The sequence below is a fragment of the Protomyctophum bolini genome, assembly GCF_963924005.1.
Source record: "Protomyctophum bolini genome assembly, chromosome: 13".
Classification (NCBI taxonomy): Eukaryota; Metazoa; Chordata; class Actinopteri; order Myctophiformes; family Myctophidae; genus Protomyctophum; species Protomyctophum bolini.
In genome coordinates, this window is record NC_137874.1 from 38,979,895 (window position 1) to 38,992,595 (window position 12,701).

General features: G+C 44.9%; 1 protein-coding gene across 3 annotated transcripts in view; it reads left to right on the forward strand.

The window, feature by feature from the left end:
• The window catches only part of LOC308327325 (neuronal migration protein doublecortin-like), a 70,350-nt gene extending 58,365 nt beyond the window's left edge, over window positions 1–11,985 (forward strand). Inside the window, exons 7-9 of one of the 3 annotated variants that reach the window (XR_013965183.1) lie at window positions 5,919–6,019; window positions 6,647–9,875; window positions 10,126–11,985. Coding sequence is in view for 2 of the 3 variants with exons in the window: in XM_080780660.1 (XP_080636786.1) it covers window positions 5,919–6,019; window positions 6,647–6,703 (158 nt within the window). In the remaining variant the exon portion in view is untranslated. The other 2 variants (XM_080780660.1, XM_080780661.1) reach the window with 2 other exon arrangements.
• Window positions 11,986–12,701: the final 716 nt, after the last annotated feature.

The window sequence follows — 12,701 nt, forward strand, 5'->3', positions numbered from 1 at the left end:
GTCTATGGCTCTGCTATGAGGGGGAGCCATCAGCCTGTCTTACTCTATGGCTCTGCAATGAGGGGGAGCCATCAGCCTGTCTTACTCTATGGCTCTGCTATGAGGGGGAGCCATCAGCCTGTCTTACTCTATGGCTCTGCTATGAGGGGGAGCCATCAGCCAGGCATGTTGTTGTTGTTTACTGGGTGGGCACAATGAGCTCCCTAATCCCCCAGCATGCAACACTCACTCTCCAAAAGGCCCGCTGCCGTTACTGACACAGCAGATTGAGGACACATCATCACACACAATCCTGTCTTTGTTCATTTGACAGCAATCTGAAGAGATTAAGACCAACATATCTAATGTTCATTTAATCCCGGATGGTTTCGCTGAGCGCCTGCGGAAATTAAACAAAAGGTATCAGAGGTTCCTGCAGTTACAGGACTTTTAAATAACCTGAAAGGACTCACTGCACCAGTCTCAATATTTACGTAGGAGGAGGCCTTGGTGATAGGTAGGTAGGTAGAGATGAAGGGAGACATTGAAAGAAAGGAGAGAGGAGATCCGCACACTGTTTTAAAAGCTCCCAAAATCTATCTATCTTCTATTCGTAAAGCACGCTTAAAAAAACAACAGTGGAAGTGCTGCACTAGCACCTGACAAAACGGCGATACGATGACACATAAAATAGTTATAAACAAAGAACATTTTAAGAGGCACAAGAAAAGAGTCCAAGCTTTTGTACTCCATGGAGGCAGTGGGACATTATAGTTTAAAACATTCACTCCATGGTGGCAGTGGGACATTAGTTTAAAACATTCACTCCATGGTGGCAGTGGGACATTAGTTTAAAACATTCACTCCATGGTGGCAGTGGGACATTAGTTTAAAACATTCACTCCATGGTGGCAGTGGGACATTAGTTTAAAACATTCACTCCATGGTGGCAGTGGGACATTAGTTTAAAACATTCACTCCATGGTGGCAGTGGGACATTAGTTTAAAACATTCACTCCATGGTGGCAGTGGGACATTAGTTTAAAACATTCACTCCATGGTGGCAGTGGGACATTAGTTTAAAACATTCACTCCATGGTGGCAGTGGGACATTAGTTTAAAACATTCACTCCATGGTGGCAGTGGGACATTAGTTTAAAACATTCACTCCATGGTGGCAGTGGGACATTAGTTTAAAACATTCACTCCATGGTGGCAGTGGGACATTAGTTCAAAAAGGCCTGAGAGGGCCTGGGCCATGGCTCAGTGGTCCAGGCACCTTGCCTGGTAATCCAGTCTGGCGCGGGCGCGATCCTGATGGCCTTTACTGCATGTCCCCCCTCATCTCTCTCCCCATTTCCTGTCAGCCTACCGTCTGTCTCTCTATAAAATATATAAAATAAAAGCGAAAGCCACAAAAAAAAAACAAGGCCTGAGAGAACATGTCTTAAGTGTGTGGGTTTAAAAAAAAGACAAAGAGAAAAAAGTGTCAAGTTGTTCCACGGCTTCGGCACCGCGACCGAAAAAGGAACGGACGCCTTTTTTAGCTTCAGCCGTGTGTATATACCTTTTACACTGCATCTGGTGGTGTTCAGGTCAGCTAACATTTAGTTTTAGGATTAACTTAGCATGGGCTGAAACGTTGTCTGTATTTCATAGTGACAGTTGGACAACGGGGTTTGGTCACTAAGTGGTGTCTGTGTCCTCCCCTGCCCTTCATGGTCCGTCCATGACATCTGTCACTCCACTCCGCATGATTAGCGTGACGGTCACTTGTTCCTCTCAGGACTTGCTGACCCATCCTCTCCTTCCAGGCCCTCCTTAATAATTCAGTAAATATACCGAGGGGGGGGTACTACCGTGGGTGTTTTAGGACACCAGATGGACAGCCTGGTTAGAGTGGGATCATGGTGAAGTGTTAGTAAAAACCCATTCACTGATAAGACTCACCATTTCTTACCCCATTAAGGGCCACGTTAGCATTATGACAACAATGACTACAGAAGAACCATTCACCTTTGTCTTTGTTATACAGTAGTTGACTGTGCCATTCACTTGAATTAGAATGGAAATTAAATGCCTCTAAATGAGGGCATACAGTAGTTGTTGTTGTTGTTGTTTTCTTTTACAGCTTTGCTGCACAGACTTTTACTTTCAAACATCAACTAATGATGACTGCCATTACATCATTTGTGAATTTGTGAAGATCCACTTGTAAGGTGTAATTTCTGTGCTTGGCCTCGGTTCTTCTGTACCGTGGTATGTGTGAAAGCATTGACGATGCATTCATGAAATCAGCCAAATTTCAGCCATAATAACCAAACGGTTATTATGTTTTGTTTCGTTTCGGTTTTTTTTTTGCAGAGAAGAATGAAATCTTCACCAGCCAGAGTAAACTAACCTTGCCTTAGACTATACCAGTCGTATTATTGTTCTCTGCCTATTTTCCGGTATCACTTCTTGGCCACTGGAAAAGTCCCATTCTTAATATCCAGACATTCTAATCCTCTGTTGAATGTTGACCAAAGGATTATTGCTGCAACAACAAACTCGGACAACTATTGTAGTAACCAGACCATAATTATTCTATAACTCTGCTGAACAGCTGGAAAAACATTATGTTTCTCCTAGGGATGAAGAGGAGGGGGAAGGGGGGGGTCACAACAGTGTCTTAAGAAGAGGCTCTTTGGACCACATTTTGCTAGCACCCCTACTAACGACCGTAAAGGCGACCGTAGTGGACCGTAGTGGACTTTTTCTAGACATTTCTTTTTATCGATAGGATGAAAGTAGTCTGACACGAAATGGGGAGAGAGATTGGGGGGGGAAGACACGCGGCAAAGGCCGTTGGGATCGGGAGTCGAACCCGCGGCACGACGTCAGGCTGGCTCAGCAGCCGATAGGTGCCCAGACGGTTGAGCTAACTGTCCGGGGCCACTTACCCATAAAACCCATAGTCTGAACGGCATAAAAACCCATACCCTGAACGTCGCAACGCAGAGCCAGTGGCAACATAAGCTAATGCTATGAGATAAACTGGAGCTACAGGAAAGCCATGACAAAAGTGGACCAACAAAAGAACGTCGGAAAACAAATGAAAACGGGCGCTACGAGAGCTCGTTGCACCTGGCACTTGTTATGACTGAGTCATTCTTACATCTGCACTGACCTGGGATCAGTGGGATGGTCTCACTCAATAATGATAATGTCCTAGAACAATGGGTTGGAGTGCCAGTCTGCTTTGTAAACTATGGGGGGATGGGGGGGATGGGGCTGGGGGGGCCATTATAGTGTCTGGAGACCCTCCAACCATGCCTGGAACATTATACTACACTTCACTGACCAGAGCTGAGGAGGGGGGGGGTGGGGGTGACAAAGGGCACACACACAACAAGTCTCCCAAAACAGAGAGAGAGAGAGAGAGAGAGAGAGAGAGAGAGAGAGTATGTATTGTGCCACCCCTTAGGGATGCACACGCATATCTGACACACCAAAGGTCCCACATAATTAAGGAAATCACCCGTCGTTCCCGACATGCGTTGGTCCGACATGCGTTGGTCCGACATGCGTTGGTCCGACATGCGTTGCACCGTGCTTGTGGTTAGGGTTAGGTTAGGGGTTTGAGGTGCTTGTGGTTAGGGTTAGGTTAGGGGTTTGAGGTTAGGTTGTCAGTCTAATGACTGCCGGACCAATAGTATGTCGGAACTACAATCCTGTACCCATACCCCTTAACCCTAAACCAATTTGCGATTTTTTAAGAGGTGGTGCAAGATAGGGCCCTATTTGCAAAACGTAATGAAAGCAGCCTTGATATGATGGATGCCTATTTATACTCAACTAAATATGTATTTGTAACAACTACACCCGGCCAAAGAGTTCGGACGGGGAGATCAAACTTGCAGATTAGCTTTCAGTATAATAACAAACAACAACTATGGTGTGGTCAGGACTGGAGCGACGTGCCAGTGTGATGGATTAGTCACCGCAGAAAGAAAAAGACTGTAACGTTATCGACCTCTAGCTCGCAGCCGCCCCGAAGGAAGGGAAAATACCTCCGATCTGCGAGGGGGAGTTCAAATGACACCACAGAAGAAGAAAAAGAAAGACGTCGGGGAGGAGAGGTGGAGACGATACGATTACAGCCTTTTCTTTATGTCGCCGCTACAACGCAGCGCTTAGTCCCTCGCTATAGCTACCACAAAAGTACACATTATGCAGAAATCTCCCTTATTTAAAGTTTACAAATCTTTTGAAAATAGCCGATCTACAAGCTCACAATGCGTTGCTGAAAGTGGTTAATGCATGTTTTGTAATAATAATAATAATCAGAATCTAAGTAACTCAAGTCTGCAAATAAATGCAGCAGAGTAAAAGCACAATAATATGTGCCTCTGAGATGTAGTGGCCGTAGAAGTAAAAGTAATGGAAATTGGAAATACTCAAGTAAAAGTACAAATACCTGAAAAAACTGTACTTAAGTACAGTACTTTGGTTACGTTCCACCACCGGCTAAAAAACATTCTGTGGGTCGGGGCCTATATAGTCTGTTGGCTGGAGATGTCATGGACCTTTTTATTTAATGGCATTAAGAGTCTTGCTTGACAGGAAAGGCTGTTATTTTAAATATAGATCCTTTATTTTTCCTCGCTTTGTTTTCACCTCACTCCCTGAGCCTTGGCTCAAACATGGCAGCGAGGAGCGTAGCGGGGCCATCTGGAGTTCTACCGTGCTCTTTCTTCGGATCGTTTTGTAAACAAGAAAAGTCTTTTCAGGGCCTTTAACCCATTCTGACCTGAGATCAGATTCATACGAGGTTTTCCACTGGACACACACTGGTTCTGATCAACCCATTCTGACCTGAGATCAGACTCTAAAAAAAATCAGTCGTTCTTCGATTTTTCAAAAATAGCAGACCTACAAGCTCGTAGCGCGCCACTCGGTGGCGCACTATGAGCTTGTAGATCTGCTATTTTTCAATGGCTAAAGCATAACATGATGCTAAAACCAAAATGGGTTCCCGTTCAGAATGGGTTAAACGCGAGCAGACCCCACCGCCATCGTCGCGCGCGGCCCGCTCTTAGATGTTAACGGACACAGTGTCGCCACACACACAGATACCCATGGCAACCTGGCACCGTGTCCACACAGGAATTAAAGTAGAGGGTGGGGGGGAAACTAACAGAGGTCTAGTCAGGCGCTGTTGTCTAACCAGGTTTTGTGAGAGAGAAACAAGCAATCATTTATCGTCGAATGTTGTTTTAGAGGAGTTGTTCATTTTCATGTCAAACGTTCCCCAATATTTGAAAGCTATACTTTACAGAAAAACAAGCCCGATTAAGCTTATATAATAAGCAGACTTGGCGACGCTGCCCACTTTTCAGCGACTTGTCAGTGCACAGTACGATACAGAGATATTCACGTCTAAGTAGTGAATGGTTGGTATTAAAGATGGGTCTTGAATTGCAGATGCAAATGCATCCCAAAATCTGCACACACTACATTAACGGTGGTAGTTACAACGGAGCAGTTTAATGTCATGCCCAGGACGCACGCACATACACACAGGCCTAATCTGCACTACTAAGGAGTACACGGCTAAATGAGAATACACTCGAATCCAGAGTGCTCTGAAAGTGCTTCCTTTCTTTACACATTTCAGAGTTAAAACGAGCACTGTAGGATTTTAAAGGCTCAGGTTTTTCCCCTGGCCCATCGCCATTACACCATTATCGCCAGCGAGGTCATTCAGTCTATACTCTTCTTAAACGTCTGTGTTTTTTAACCTCTTACTTAACTCTCTCGTTTGTCTCTCTGCCCCCTCCCCTCCCCCTCCTCTCCTCCCCCCCCCTTCTTCTTCTTCTTCTTCTTCCCCTCCCTCCAACGTGCGGCGCTCTGTTGCGTCGTCCTTCGTACCGCCCCCTTTAACAACGTTTCATCAGCCAATGGCACGGGCTCCAGCAGCCAGCTGTCCACCCCGATTTCCAAGCATTCCCCCCCGTCCTCCACCCCGTCCAGCCCGGGGCTCAACCGCAAGCAGAAGGTAGTACCTCTACTGGTGACCCCCTCACTCACCCCCACATCCACCTAACAACCCCACCCACACCTCATCCCACACCCTCCTAACAACCCCACCCACACCTCACCCCCACATCCACCTAACAACCCCACCCACACCTCATCCCACACCCTCCTAACAACCCCACCCACACCTCACCCCCACATCCACCTAACAAAACCGGACCCCATATCCCACACCCTCCTAAACTCCCCACACACACCCCTTCCTCCTCCTCTTCCTCTTCACCTCACCACTCCATTCCATCCATCTCTGTCATCCTCGTCGTCTCCTGTTCAACCCCGTGGTATTCACCATGCAGGGCATGCCTCATGCTGTACCTGCGTGGGCCACCGGGGGACTATAGCCTCGGAAACCCCAGACGTTTTTTTCTATTTCCAGGGAGAAAGAAAAAAAAGTCTGGGGCCGCCGAGTCCACTTCAATTTGACATAAATACAGTAGCGCAAACGTCGTTCACTCTCTGCTGATTTCTGATCGTCTGCACCGTCCGGAGACCTCCGTTTTTATGCCGCTCGGAGTGTTTTAATCGTGGGCTTAATTGGGTTCTATAAAGTTTCTATAAAGCGTGTTTTCTCTGTCTCTTCATGCAGGATCTGTACCTGCCCTTATCTCTGGATGATGACGACTCTCTGGGAGAGTCCATGTAGACTCTGCACTGTGGCTGCAGACTGCCTCCGCTGTTTGGCCTGACACACACACACACACACACACACACACACACACACACACACACACACACGCCGAGGTGGTGTGTCGTTGCCCCCCGCTGCTTTCCACCTTCACTGACAGTGCCACCTAGTGTCCAGGAGGACCGGTCTCTCTCTCTCTCTCTCTCTGTTGTTGTCGAGGTCTTGGCTATAACAACAACAGGGATAACTGTATAATGTGACTCTTCTTTGCTGCCTGAGAATTATCCAAATAATATATACGGTGCAGTTCTTTATACACACAACACACAACAAAGCAATGTCGCAAGAAAGGTTAGGCAATGAGCCTAAAGTGGGGTATTTGGAAGCCGAAGTGGAGCAGACAGATTACTAATAAGCTGTTCTCTCCTTATGTATAAATACGACATTGATTATTATTATTATCGTGATGTATAGATAATGAGCCTGTAGCATAATTCCGAGCAGCAAATGGAACTTTCTCTAGGGGTGTATTATTATTATTATTATTATTATTATTAGTCAAACCTTTGACTGAAATGGTTTTGTTTTTTTTACAACACTATTATCTTCTCTGTGTCCTCCTGTCTTACCGATCCTAGGTTCTTTTTTTTAAAAGGTGTGAAAGTATAACAGCGAGTTTTTTGTTTTTCAAAGAGGAGGAGGAGGAGGAGGGACCGCTAAGACGGAGGTGAAGGACGGACGCTCGGTCGGCCTGTCTCTCTCTCTCTCTCTCTGCTTGTAAATACTGTGCATAGCTGTCATAAACACCCCCCCCCCCTCGTCTAATACTGTCCATAACTGTGCTTCAAGAATGTCCGTTTAGTACCATAATATGTCCGTCTTCTGCCCAGCGTTCGCTCATCAGTAATTATACAGACTATATGGTTCAAAATGAAAGACAAACGGAAGCGGCGGCGTCACTCCCCGAGTGCAGGTTTTTTTATGCGCTTCCTCGCGTCGGAATCGAGCCCAACAGTTCTACGGTAGAGCGCCCCGAAATGCACCGTTTAACCACTTACATGTAAGCCCTATTTATATATATATATATACTCTGTTGACCGGAGTCTCCCAGGGTGCTGTACTAGGGGCCCCTCCTGGCTTTTTTAGCTGTCTGCCGAATGTTTGGGACGCTATGGATTCAAATTGTTAGCATGACGATCCTCCACAATTAACTCCAGCTCAAGATGCATTCCTTCGTCGGTGATGGGGGCGTCTGAAACAATAATACTCAATTTAAGGGGGCCTTAATTCAACTATAGACAAAAGGTTGTTACTTACTTATTAATAAGATGCTCCCATCTCAATGAAAATCTATAAAGTGTCACTTCAAAACTGTCGTTAAATTTGACGGTATATAAACCGATGACTTCAGCTGACTTTAATGCAAACCGTGCCGCGACGAGCCTGAATTCACCGGGTGGATTATGTAGGGCGCGTCCTTCATTTTGATCCTATACATTTACTGTATACTGGAGCTACTGTATATGTGGTATACTGTATGTGTATACCATTAAGATTTTTTTATTTCATTTTTTCTCATGAATTGCAGCGCATGGTAGTGATGATTTGAATGATAATGAAATCATGGGCATGTACAAAGCAGAATTGGGGAGACTTTTTTTTTTGTAATGGGTGTCCGAATAACCAAAGTGAAACGATTAGACCGTTTTATGAAAAGCGAAGCAAAACAAACAAACAACCAACAATGATGAATGGGTGAAAAATGTATTCGATAGGATATTCCTTCGTGCTCTCCTTTCAAAAGTGATTTTATAGAGGTGACCGTAGCAGAGGTTTTTTATATTTAGCACTGATGTTTTTTGGAAGACTGATAAAAGCGTCAAATTGAAGCCAAAGTATGTATTGGACTAAGGAATTATAGAAATGGGGGGAAAGTATATAATGATATTATTTCGAAGGGTCGGTCAGTTAGGTCAGGAGAAGGCCAAACGGGGGGTATTAGGCTATGCATGACGCTTTTAAACTAATCAAAAATAGTGCCAGACTGTTTTGTTTCTGGTAGTTTAGAGTCTCAACAACATAGCAGAGCTTATCATCCTTTGCATGGCTTAAAATAAAGATTTTCACAATTTTCAGATTTTTTCAGATTGACAGAGATAAGAATAATAATAATAACAAAAAAAAAAAGCTGTCTGAATCTTGTAAAAAAATTGTTTCAAATCATATTAAAGGGGTAGTTCTGTTTGGGTTTTTTTTTTTAATATTTTAATTTGATATCGCACTTTTAAATCAAAGAGAGCAATATGGTAATACGCCACTGGAAGCTTGTTAGCTCCAACGAATGGAATCAGCAGTTAATTGTTTACGCGCTGAGGAAATTATTTTAACGATAAAAATAAAACCTGAACTATCCCTTTAAGGCTAAACCCATCTAAAGATATTCACCAGATGTATCGTCGTCATCATCCCCTCGTCTCCACACATGTGCAGCTTTAAGCCTCGACAACGCTCCGTCGTTAGCCAAAAGCGGCCGGGGCGCCGTCACGCGACGCTATAGCGTGAATCGGGGCTTCGTATGGACATATTTAATGAACCACTAGGAGTCTCTCTTGAGTCTTTTTCTGGGGCGCGTTTGTCGCAAGCTTCGCATCAAGCTGCCGTTTTCTGCGAAAGTGTTGCGAGCGATACATACGGATGCTGGGGCTCACGTGGTTCATTCATTCCAACTCACTGCTACCTTTTGCCTTCGTGTCTTCATGTCTCTGTGGGAAACAAGGCTTCTCCTCGGAATGGCCTCTATATGCACACGTCACGCCATTTTGGAAAGAACTCGGGCCCCCCCTTCCCTACTTCCTTCAGGCGTTACAGATGATACTAATGAAGGCTCTGTTGTTCCATGCTGGTCAAACAGAGTCAGGGTGCTGCTATCGTTGCATGTCACTCTGAACACTCAAACACTCTGCTACACCCAGTGGGTCTCAAAGTGTCCTTGAAGTGGGTTCGTCCGAATGGCCCCGTACCCGTACCGTACTGGCCTGTAACTCTGAGAGTTATGGGGATCCTTGAAATTAAAACGTTTGAAAACCACTGTACACTAAATGGAGCAGAGCCTTAATCAGTTATCATCGCTATAACACCTGTGAAGGAAGTATAGGGAAGCGGCCCGGAAGTATAGGAAGAGTTATTCTGTGTGCATATCCCATTCTGACCTGAGATCAGATTCATACGAGGTTTCCACTGGTCACACACTGGTCTGATGAACCCATTCTGACCTGAGATCAGATTCTAAAAATGTCAGTCGTTCTTCGAATTTTTCAAAAATAGCAGACCTACAAGCTCGTATCGCGCCACTCGGTGGCGCGATATGAGCTTGTAGATCTGCTATTTTTCAATAGGTAAAGCATAACATGATACTAACACCAAAATGGGTGCCCGGTCAGAATGGTATATAGAGAGCCCATTCTGCATGGAAATGAAGCCGCTTCCAATTGGACAAAATAAAGACAAGGAAAGCACCAAATCAATCAGGGCTCTCTCTGTACAACACTGTACATCACCCGCTCTGTACTGTGTCATGGTTAGATCCGTTAGCTAGTTAGTTAGCTCATTTGGACACAAATACACGTTCATGAGAAAACCTGACACTTAGTAGTTTGGAAATACACGGAAATACTTGGGACGGATTTGACCAAACGTCGACATGTAACTCGTGTGCGTCCCCCTCGGTAGTCAACATGTGACCACGCGGGTATACCCTCGCAGAGTCACGTGTTGACTACGGGGGGGGGGGGGGGGGGACACGCAAGTTACGACACTGTCCCTATCGGCACATTATCTCAACAACGCTCGGCTCTCGTGACTCGAGTCAGCTTTAGACGCCGGCATTTAAAGTGTGTTTATTTTTTTTAAACGTCTTGGGTTTGAGAACGGCACTTCCACACATCCCTTGAGTGTGGATACTAGGTTAAACGTTTGGTCACATGTGTCCCAAAATGTCTCACTATATAGGCCGTTTTGCGGGAGCGAGAGTGTGTTGCACAGACAGACTCCGACCGCTCAGCTCAGACAATGTCAACGTTTGTTACTGAGCTATCTCCTCTGACCGTTCCTATACATCGACACGATATCAGAGAACGCGCACGCTACGGCGTCACAACCAGAGCGAGCGCGTGCTCTCGGAAAGAGTGCATGTGTTTTGGTCCGACGTACTGAACAGGCATTAGTTCCGACACGCCTAACCCCGAACCTCACAGGGAAGCCACGGGCGAGTCTTAACCGGTGTTACAGTACGCATGTGTCAGACTGTTGCATGTCGGGACTCCTCTCGGGAGCTCTGAGCAAAATGTATTTCCGAACGAAGCCTCTTAGAATGTTCTAGAATAAAGTATCAAACCGATGATAGATTCTGCCGCTCATGACTTCCCACCGATTCCGTCCGCTAAAAGTCGGACCGTAATATACTATAATAAATAATCAAACTGCCATTCACGAAGTCTGCCAATGACATCCCTTAAAACTGCAGGGAGCACTGTGGTGCCTGCCGGCACAACACAGCTTATGTATCTGGTATCGGCCGGTGCTAAATCAAACCGTCAGGAGTACAAAACACTCACCTTCCAGGAATAACTTTTATACAAAAATAAGGAGAGCATTTGTAGTAGGTTTTGTTTAAATAAAATAAAAAAGAAAAGGTCATTCTGTGTAATCTCACCAGCCGTTTATTACCTTTGTCTCTTACCGCCCCGCCCGAATTTTCTACCGCTTAATAAAACAAAAGAATAAAAGAAAAACATGCTCTCGGTAAATGTCCGTCGTTTGGTGTGAATCCGCCACCACCATCTAACATGGGAGGTGTTCATTAAAATCACCTACAGGGGTGCCTTTTTTCTTTTTGCTTTCTTTTTAGATTGCCGTCTTTTTTTTATATGAAACAAATACTAAATGGGGGAAAACTTTAAAGACACGCGTTCTTTGTTAACAAACTTGTTTGTAAAAAGTAAAAAAAAAAAAAAAAAACGAACATTCTCAAATGTTTTGAATGAGGAGAGCGACCCCGACCCCCCCCCCCCCCGCCGCACACTTTTATTTTGTAGAGGTACAGGGCTTTTATCTTGGTGTAAATCTGGTTTCCTGTTCTCTTTACATAAAGTGCACACGTTTTCTGGTTGAACGACTAAAGGACTTTTTTAGTTTTTCCCTTCATGGAACTTTGCATTGTACTTTCAGTGGTATTTTTATCGATGTCACAGTGGCTTGTTTCAGTGCTCCATCCTGTGTATTAACTGGTATCCTTTTTGCAATTAAAACGGTTGTATTTCAACTCTCTCTCCTTTTGAATGGTTTCCAATAATGTGTGTTGCCTCCATTTTGTCATTCATTCACAGTCGGACAAACAACTTCTTTATAGTTGTCTTTGTTTATTCCCATTAATTCCAATTATTGTCGTTCTTTATTTTACCTAGGGTAGTAGCGCACATGGAAACACACAGACACACGTATTAAAACCTGGGAGCTGACCAGTACAACCACAGTCTGATACTGTTGTACTGGGAGCAGTCTGATACTGTTGTACTGGGAGCAGTCTGATACTGTTGTACTGGGAGCAGTCTGATACTGTCGTACTGGGAGCTGACCAGTGCAACCACAGTCTGATATTGTTGTACTGGGAGCTGACCAGTATAACCACAGTCTGATACTGATTTTTTTATATCTATGCACTGGACAGTCAAAGTCTCAACAGCTATAGGGCATAACTGGACAGTGGAGAGCATAAATGACCTGGGAGGACACACACAGCCAGCCACAGCTGGGCTAACCTAGAAACCAAACAAATCAAGTCCCTGTGGAGGTTGGGTCTGGCTGGCATGTGGCACTCAGTTTGAATTAGGCTACATTTCTGTTTGCAACCAGCAGTGATGATAACACACTCTGCCACTGCACGCAGAGGCAGAGATCGTCACAGCAACATATTTTTGGAGCTATAGGCTTATAGGCCTACTATACTTACTATACTTAC